Source organism: Anastrepha ludens, chromosome 4 (assembly GCF_028408465.1).
Source record: "Anastrepha ludens isolate Willacy chromosome 4, idAnaLude1.1, whole genome shotgun sequence".
Taxonomy (NCBI): domain Eukaryota; kingdom Metazoa; phylum Arthropoda; class Insecta; order Diptera; family Tephritidae; genus Anastrepha; species Anastrepha ludens.
In genome coordinates, this window is record NC_071500.1 from 37303437 (window position 1) to 37313650 (window position 10214).

The 10214-nt window shown below is 39.5% G+C and overlaps 1 protein-coding gene across 1 annotated transcript; it reads left to right on the forward strand.

Annotated features, from left to right (window-relative positions):
* Window positions 1-1885: 1885 nt before the first annotated feature.
* Window positions 1886-6679, forward strand: LOC128861782 (uncharacterized). The gene is made up of 3 exons (XM_054100163.1): window positions 1886-2456; window positions 2652-4947; window positions 6307-6679. Exons 1-3 carry the CDS (start codon window positions 1886-1888, stop codon window positions 6677-6679), a joined length of 3240 nt encoding a protein of 1079 aa, XP_053956138.1.
* Window positions 6680-10214: the final 3535 nt, after the last annotated feature.

Consider the following 10214-nt stretch of genomic DNA (forward strand, 5'->3'; position numbering starts at 1 on the left):
AAAATGTATTACCCACATCAAAACATGGTGACGGAAACATAGGAAATTGCAGTTTATTGATTCAACAATGGATAAGTCAACTTATTTGGATATTCTAAAACAAAATTTAGAGCCAGACTGTTAAGCCAGATTCTGGCAAACCATTAGAATAGAATAAATTAAATAATATTGAATTTAAAAATTGAAATTGTATTAAAGCTTAATATTAAGTTATTTTATATTGTTTATTTATAAGTAGGTATGTAGTATACTTTACTGTTTCTTGCTGTCGCTATTTCTATTTACTTCCGAACATTGACTTTATTCTACAACTATACCTACTTTCCGTTCTTCCTATTTCTATTTACTTAACTGCAAACTCTCTCTAACTATCCACTTACTGTTCTTCCATTTCCGCTATTTCTCTTATCTTAGTTTTAGGCTTAATATAAGGACAGTACATGTGTAATAAACTCCACTTTTGAAATTGTCATCGAACGTGCACGGTCTTTAATTTTTAATTACGCGGCGTTACAGGCATTATTCGTTATATTTCGCGCTTCTACCCTTACAAAGTGTTTTTTTTTTTAAATTAACATCATTATTATTTATTAATTATCTTCACAAAATAGTGAAGATTTTTCATGGCGCCCGAGCAGGGACTTTAGTGCGAAATTCGAGAAATAAACAATAATTTGTGAACTAAAAACGGAAGTTATTTAAATAAAATACATTGATAGTGACAAAAGACCACAAGTTGGCAATTTGTGCGCGCAAAATATTTAATAACTAAGAATTAAATTAAATAACCAACTAAATTAGTAAAAGAATATTGCCTGCGCGGTCCGTTGCAAAACAAAAGTCGTCTCGCAAACAAAAAACCAAAGAAAAATAACAAAACAGACAAACAGACAGCTAAACTAATATATGTACATACATATGTATATGCATATACAAAAAGAAGTGCAGTGACGTGGAAAAAGTGCACAGTGACAGTGAGGCCCCAAAAAACAAAACAAAAAAAAAAAAAAAAGAAAAAGTAATATATCTATCAAAAAAGGCTAAAATTATTTGAAAAAAAAAAAATATTGTTTAACATATAAACAAAATAAAATATTTATAGCCAAAAAAGTTAAAAAAAAAAAACATATAGAACATATAGAACATCGCCAACGAAGGGGAGTGAAACTACAGCGGTAATATTCATCAGCCACCAACTGTTCACCACCAATACCAACCGTTACACCGCTACATAGGACATCGAGGGAGGAATGACCTGCAACTGCGTGGCCTGCCAAAGGGAAGTTCAAGCTGGAAACAAACCAGTCCACGATAAACAGGTATTGAGTGCGAAAAATTGAAGCTAGAAATTGGCTTTGTGATTGACCGAGATTATTACAGTTGCTAATAATCGTCTCACAGTATAAGGGCTTCAATTGTTGGCATCTCTTGTATCCACTTTTTATATGCAAATAAACTTATATACTTATATATATACATATCTATATACATATACATATACTGCCTATGAAGTGAAGGATACAGTGGGACCCGAGGTAGAGGAACTTGTTTGTCGCCAAATAATTTGCGAGTACTATTTTTCGGTTTATTTTCGGGATTTTTTCAAAAAACCAAACGAAATTGCGGTTTGTTAATCAACCACAATATTTTCAAAAAAAAAAAAAATTTTTTTTTTTCTCGACAATACAAATTTTGTTTGAGCAAAGACTCAATTGTTCGCCGCTTATTTTCGTCTCGTTTTCGTTAGTTCTGGTCAAGTTTGAGCTATTATATAATATATTTCAGTATTATCGCTTTCGTTTTCGTTTTCGTGCTGACAAACTTCCAGAACCGTTTTCATTTCACAAAAGCCACAGGCTAAAGCAGCGAACTTTAATCTCAAAACATGAGTAAACCAAAGTCGGCTATTTCAAGTCTCTCTCCAAGTAAGGAGATGATGGACTTAAAGTATTTAAAGCCCCAAAGAACTGTTGCAAAAACCAGCATAGTGCGCATAAAAACTGGCCTCCTTGAAAAGACCATGTCGCTAGATCCAATCGAATTGGAGTGCCGACTCGACATATTGAACTCCCACAGCGAAAAACTCATAAAATGTCAGTCGAAAATTGAGGAAATCGACGAAGAAGACATTGCCCGTGGAGAGTTAGAGGACTTAATTGTAGAAACAAAGTCCATTATAAAGTCCATTCTGGCGAGAAATAAATCGTCAATTGCCGAAACATCTTTTACTGCACCTCACAGCTCGCGACTACCAAAAATGTCGTTACCTACATTCAAAGGAGAATATTCCGAGTTTAAAAACTTTATGAGTCTGTTTGAGAGTTTCGTGCATAATGATCCCACAATCCCGGATATTGAAAAATTTAATCATTTAGTATCATGTCTATCCGGTGAAGCCTTAGGCACAGTGAAGTCCTTCCAAATGTCTGAAGAAAATTATCCAAAGGCGTTGGCAAGTTTGAGAAAGGTTTATGACAATAAATGCCTGATATTTTTTAATACAGTGTCGAAACTTTTTGAATTGTCAAAAATCCAAAGGCCTTCTGCGACGTCTTTGCGATCAATGATTGATACAGTGTCTGCAGTATATGACTCCCTTTTATCGCTGGGTGACGATAAGCTTATTTCAAATGCGATGTTGATTCACATAGTCATGTCGAAGGTTGATCCCACTACTCGGTCAAAGTGGGAGGAGCAACTTGACTATGATAAGCTGCCGCTTTGGGCTGAGTGTGAAGCTATGCTAAACAAGAGATACCAGCATTTATCAGCTGAAGAAGCTTCCTCATCCCAACAAAGGCCAAATAATGAAGATACGCGGCAGAAAACAAAAACTCAACAACTGCGACCCTCAAAGACAACATTTATCGCGACGAATTCCAAACTGCCAACTTGCCTTCACTGTGGTTCCAAGGACCATTATTTGGCAGCTTGTCCAAAATTCCAAGCGCTTACTGCACTTAAAAGATTTGAATTAGCAAAATCGATTTCCCTGTGCATAAATTGCTTGCGCAAGGGACATACGGTCTCAAAGTGCAAAGCAAATCGCTGTGGTGTATGCAACCGTTCGCATCACACCATGTTGCATCAATATCCGATCTCCTTTGAGACCGAGCCGCAACCTTCGACGTCACAGGCCATGCATATTAGCAGCCTGCCTGACCGAGTCATGTTAGCTACAGCCGTAGTTAATGTAAAGGCCAGCTCCGGTGTTTACGTGCAAGCGCGAGCTCTACTTGACTCCGGTTCTCAAGTAAACTTTATGACCGAAGAGCTTATGCAGAAATTGCGAATCCGTAAGGAAAAATTCGCTCTAAATATAGTTGGAATTGGCAATTCAAATAAAAAGGTCCAAGGCAAGCTTAAAACTTATATAAAATCGAGGATCAACAATTTTGAATTTTCGGCGGACTTTTGGGTAATGCGTTCGATATCAGTCAATCATCCAGATCGGACTGTAAACACAAATGGCTGGAAAATCCCACAAAATATTGAACTAGCTGACCCAAGTTTCTACAAGTGTCAGAAAATAGACATACTTTTAGGAGCTGAAATATTCTTTGATCTGTTATCGGTGGGTCAGATCAGAACCAGCCCAAGGCAGCCAACGCTGCAAAAAACTGTGTTAGGCTGGATAATTTCAGGTAAGTATGCCACAAATAATAGCTCCAGTGCCCAAGTAAGTAGCACATTATGTCAATTTGAAGAAAGCGTTGCTAGTATTGATACCACAATCCGAAAATTCTGGGAATTGGAAGAAATACCTGCACAAATAAATTCCACACGACTGACTCCAGAGCAGGCAAAATGTGAGGAATTTTTTTCGAAAACCACACAGGTTTTACCATGTGGAAGGCTTCAAGTCAGACTGCCTTTCAAAACCGACCGTAAATTACTCGGTCATTCGTATGAAACCGCAGCTCGGCGGTTTCAGGCGCTGGAGAGAAGGACGCTGAAAGATCCAGTACTTCGTAAAATGTACCTGGACTTCATGCAAGAGTATCTCGAATTGGGGCATATGAGTCCAACAAATAATCGACTCCCGAGTGAGCCGCACTATTTCATTCCGCACCAGTGTGTGTTAAGACCGCAGAGCACAACTACCAAGTTGCGCGTAGTTTTTGATGCTTCGAGTCGCACATCAACACAAGTTGCGTTGAATGAAACCTTGATGGTCGGACCGATCGTTCAAGAGGAGCTTTTTTCGACCCTCCTTCGCTTCCGATTGCACAAATATGCCATGACTGCTGACATCACGAAGATGTATCGTCAAATATTGGTGCACGAAGACGACAGGAACTTCCAGCTCATAGTGTGGAGACAGGATCCATCGAAGCATTTGCAAATTTTTCGATTAAACACCGTAACATACTGCACAGCGCCTGCACCATTTCTCGCCACACGGTGTCTGCAAATGCTAAGCGACAAAAATAAAGCCAAATATCCACTCGGTTCCAAAGTCATTCGGAATGACTTTTACGTCGACGACCTATTAACAGGATCCGACAGTATAGAAAGCCTCACCCAGATACAACAGGAAGTAAATATAATTTTAGAATCGGCAGGCCTGAAATTAGCAAAGTGGTTTTCCAATCATACAAGCTCATCGAATAGTGAGAGTCTCCAAAAATTATTGCAGCTCAGCGATACCGACTCCACCAAAACGCTGGGAATCCACTGGCAGCCGAAAGATGACATTTTTCGCTTCATTCTGGAAGATAATTTTAGCGAGCTGCGAGCAACTAAACGTAATATTTTATCCGTTTCCGCTCGCCTCTTTGACCCTCTTGGTTTATTAGCCCCGCTAGTTACCAAAGCTAAAATCTTATTACAAGAGCTTTGGATTCAAAAGCTAGACTGGGATGAGTCGATTCCATTGCGGCTTGACACTAGCTGGCAAAACTTTAAATCCAATTTGTTGCAGCTTCCATCAATTAGCATTCCTCGGTATGTAAATACAGAGTCGAGTGCCAGCTGCCAAATTCATGGCTTTTACGACGCTTCAATAATAGCGTATGGCTGCTGTGTATATATACGTAGCCAATCCGCTAGTGGTACGAAATGCACGCTGCTTACTTCAAAGTCTAGAGTAGCTCCGCTGAAGACTAAATCTCTTCCGCGTTTAGAGCTCTCGGCAGCCCATCTTCTTGCCAAATTATGGTCAAGAATTTCACCAATGTTGAGTCGACCAATAGAACAAACAATTTTCTGGACAGACTCCGAAATAGTTCTGCATTGGATTAAAACGCATCCATCGTCGTTGCAAACTTTCGTCGCAAATAGAGTGTCCGAGATCCAAGAGTGGACCCAGAATGTGTCGTGGCGTCATGTGCCCACAAAACAAAATCCAGCGGATCAAGTGTCTCGGGGTTGTAACGTGGACGAATTGGGTAATTCAATATGGTTTAGTGGTCCACAGTTCCTCCTAGAAGACCCTGCTACATGGCCAAAAAATGTCAACTTCAGTCTCTCTCCAGAACAAGAAGCACTCGAGAAGAAGAAGAACGCAATTACGTTAACCGCAATCAATGCCACAACAAATCCACTTCTCGAAATAATTGACAGGTTCTCATCTCACAGAAAAGTGCTTCGGATTTTCGCTTATATACTCAGATGGCTTCGAAAAATACGAGAGCGAAAAGCAGAATCTGAAATAATACCCACGGCAAAGGAATTACAATTGAGTTTCCTTAAAATTGTCGAAATAATTCAACATTTTGAATTTAGCGATGAAATGAATAAATTATCGAAAAATAACGTACTTCCCTCAAGTTTGCAGAAATTAACTCCATTTCTGCATGAACACTCGGAATCATCATTATCGTTTAAATTGATTCGAGTAGGTGGCCGTTTATTAAACGCGCCAATCCCCTATGATGCTAAGTTCCCTTTGCTATTACGCAAAGACTCGCACTTTGTGAAAGCATACATCCGGTTCCTACATTTTCGTAATCACCATGCCGGTCCAAAGGCATTGGTAGCGCTTCTGCGAGAAAAAATATGGCTGGTAAATGCTCGAGAAGCCTGTAGTCGAACTGTAAGAGAATGTATTCACTGTTTTCGTTATAAGCCAAAATTACAAGGTCAGATCATGGGCAATCTACCCGCCGATCGATTACGCACCCAACGGCCTTTCACAATATGTGGGGTAGATTACTGCGGGCCCATTCACATAACCTTAAAAATTCGCGGTCGCCCTCCCGTGAAAATGTATATTGCCATTTTCGTGTGTTTCGCTTCAAAGGCAGTTCATCTAGAGCTTGTAACTGATTTAACTGCTAATAAATTTATTTTCGCTCTCAAAAGGTTCATTGGGCGCCGAGGGATGCCAGCCAAAATATACTGCGACAACGCGACGAACTTCGTGGGAGCAGAGAGGAAGCTGAGGGAGCTCCGGGAAGCCTTTCTGGCACAGAAAGAGGAGATTCTCCAATACGCCGCCGACGAAGGATTCATCTTCGCCTTCATACCTCCGAGGGCACCCCACTTCGGCGGCCTGTGGGAAGCAGCAGTGAAGTCGGCCAAACATCTGCTGGTGCGCGCCGTAGGCAACGCGCTGTTAACCGCCGAAGAAAGCGCAACGCTTCTCGTCGAAGTAGAAGCGGTCCTGAATTCCCGACCGCTCGCACCACTCAGCAACGACCCCAACGACGGCGAGGCGCTAACGCCGGCGCACTAATCGGTTGCCCCTTGCGAGCTTTGCCACCGGAGAAGGTACCCGTCAACCTCAGCCGCTGCTTAGAGAGATGGCAGCTTGTTTGCTCTCTCAAGCAACAATTTTGGCGCGCGTGGTCGAAGAGCTACCTTCTGGAGCTTCAGCAGCGCAACAAATGGGTGCACCCGCAGCCCAACGTCCAACCAGGCCAACTCGTCGTCGTCCACGAAGACAACGTACCACCGCAGCATTGGGTGCTCGGTCGAGTAACCGCAACCATTCCCGGAGCGGACGGCAAAATTCGAGTCGCAGACATCACCACTAGGTCGGGTGAAGTACGACGCCCTATTCACAAACTCGCCGTGCTGCCGGTGGAAAACAAGAATTGAAGGCTGTTGGATTCCTTCAAGGTGGCCGGTGTTAAGCCAGATTCTGGCAAACCATTAGAATAGAATAAATTAAATAATATTGAATTTAAAAATTGAAATTGTATTAAAGCTTAATATTAAGTTTATTTTATATTGTTTAAAAATTGAAATTGTATTAAAGCTTAATATTAAGTTATTTTATATTGTTTATTTATAAGTAGGTATGTAGTATACTTTACTGTTTCTTGCTGTCGCTATTTCTATTTACTTCCGAACATTGACTTTATTCTACAACTATACCTACTTTCCGTTCTTCCTATTTCTATTTACTTAACTGCAAACTCTCTCTAACTATCCACTTACTGTTCTTCCATTTCCGCTATTTCTCTTATCTTAGTTTTAGGCTTAATATAAGGACAGTACATGTGTAATAAACTCCACTTTTGAAATTGTCATCGAACGTGCACGGTCTTTAATTTTTAATTACGCGGCGTTACAGGCATTATTCGTTATATTTCGCGCTTCTACCCTTACAAAGTGTTTTTTTTTTAAATTAACATCATTATTATTTATTAATTATCTTCACAAAATAGTGAAGATTTTTCACAGACGTTGGGATGCTGGGGTTATCAAATGTATACTGCTTTCAACAATTTGATGACCTCAAGCATATGGCTCATAAATTGAAGTTTTGCTTCCCAATAATGTCCCAAAACTATTGCCAAAGACCTACATAATCTCCAGATTTAGCCCCTACAGAACACTTTTGGCGCGTCTGGAAAAAATAAGGAAACATCAAATTATATGCAAAGAGGTCCTCAAAGATGTTATGTCGGAAACTGCTAAATTAGCAAACTTTTTGTAAAATGGCCTTAGCGAATTGTTGAAGCACCTTGGGTTTTCTAGTAGTAAAACGTGCATTTTTTGAAAGTTTTTTGAATACTTTAAAATTTTTATAAATGAGCATAGAACTTTGTAGTCTTTCATTTTTGCCCTTCAAATCAAATCTGTTATACGTCCGCCACTCGAAGTATAACCAATTAAAAAGGTCCTAAATTTAGTTCAGAAAATTACTTTTATTCCATTCAAATTAACACGTTGGCTGCCAATGTATCACTGGTGATCATTTCAAAAACCTACCCCCAGGTGCCAATGTATCACCGGTGATCATTTCAAAAAACTACCCCCAGGTGCCAATGTATCACCAGTGATACACGCCTAGGCCCCTAGATTTTAGGGGCTGGGACCCTAACGGAAGGAGTTTTGAGAAAAATGAAAGTTTATTTTAAAAGAAAAAATATTTTATTTCATAGTAAAATACAAAGTTTTGAAATAATACGAAATTAAAAATGAGAAAATTCAATTCAATTCTGGAAACAGAAAAAACTATATTTTTTGTTTTTAATTTTAATGTAGTTGTTGAAAATGTTTAAGACATAGGTATGGTGACCCCCGACATTGGGTGCAGTATGTTGCCACTAGTTTGGCCTTCTTCCTGGCGACTGACAACGATTTTGTCGTCTTTAATTCTGAATAGCACATGCCGCAACGATGTCTCTTGCGCCTACCATCCTTTGTTGCTTCTGTCGACGTTATTAAAAAGTGTTTTCCCTGCGGAGGTGAGCGCGCTATTGAAGCGCTATCTTTTCCACTCATGAAAAGGATAATGCTTTGACGAAAATCAGGATATTTGCATTTTATAAGTTTTTGACACTGTTTCAGAGGACTGGGCATTATCTGCGAAGTGAATGAATTTGAGTAAGATCTGGAACCGGTTACGAGCCATAACTTGTGGGACGAATGTGTTTTTGAACAATGTGCTTGGTTTCCAATAGTCGGTTATTGCAGGGTATTTTACCATTCCCATATACATGACTATGGCCAGAAACTCCATGATCTTCTGGCGATCAGTATCTTTCAACATATTCATCCTACTGCTGCTGCGAGTACCGATGCCAGTTACTTGAGAGTTTGCATTCCTATTTGTCTCTTCAACAATAATATCCAATATCTCATCGGTCAAAAACTTTCTGTAATATTGAAATGGCGTACCGGCATCATATGGCAAAACCTGGGGTGTATTGGTAAATTCTTCGAAATTCTTCAAAGTCTCTCCGGTAGCAGGCGAGGTCCATGCTGTCGTAGTTTCCGTCTGTTCTTCATCTGCAGTATTATTAACATTTGTAGCACTAACATCGAGGTCTTCATCAATACTTTCATCACTCCTTGTATCACTGCCTGAATCTGGGATGTACTCATCTTTATCTGGACTAAAATCCTCACCACTAACACTGGAATTTTCCATTGAATTCAACGCATCACGTATTTCCTCGGAATTCATAACTTCACAACTTCACTTCACTATTTTTCACTGTAATTTGCAACCAACTGCTCGCTATGAACTCAAGTTTGATACCGATTTATTTTGATTTACTTGTTCTGGTAAAAATATCTCGTTAAAATTCAAACGGGAACATGACTTTTTTTGCTTGGCACCTGGGGGTAGATTTTTTTTGTGATCACCGGTGATACTTGGCACCTGGGGGAGGTTTTTTTTTGTGATCACCGGTGATACGTGGCAGCCAACGAGTTAAAAAATTTATGAAAATAGTGCAAAATTAGGAATCAGTTTACTTTTGCTCGACATGACCACCTTTTGCCTTGACTATGGCCTTGAGACGGTCCAGAAACGAATCGCAAACTGCCCGAATGTGACTTGCAGGTACTTTGGCCCACTCACGGACAATGTTTGTTTTCAGCGCCTCGAGACTGGTGAATCTTTTAGTTCGGACCTCGCTTTCTGGCAAATAATACATTTTCGGGAACTATTAACCACCAATGGTTTGATCTAAACTAAATTAAGATTGTTTTAATAAATTTAATGCCGTTAAGAAGAAGAATATACAGAAAAATTTGTTTCAAAAATTTAAAGACTTTGTGTCATGTTACTTTCTCTTCACCGAAAATGGGAACACACACGGTTCTCTGGAATTAAAAGTAATTTTAACAAATCATCTCAGCAACTGAGTCGAGAAATAAATAATTTAAAAAGTGACTCAATGAATCGATATTGATCTGAGTTAACAGCTGAAAAAAACCACTACTCTGATTAAAAATCTAAGAAATATTTAAAAAGACCAAACCGTCACGAGAAGTGATAAGGATAAAGCGATAAGATTTGCAAACCATCT

Excerpts from the sequence above, each read along its gene's own strand:
- LOC128861782 (XM_054100163.1), top strand. The coding sequence starts at position 1,886 with ATGAGTAAACCAAAGTCGGCTATTTCAAGTCTCTCTCCAAGTAAGGAG. Across the intron at positions 2,457-2,651 it reads TTATCCAAAGGCGTTGGCAA|TCATGTCGAAGGTTGATCCC; the intron begins GTTTGAGAAAGG and ends TGATTCACATAG. Across the intron at positions 4,948-6,306 it reads CCATCAATTAGCATTCCTCG|GTTCATTGGGCGCCGAGGGA; the intron begins GTATGTAAATAC and ends CGCTCTCAAAAG.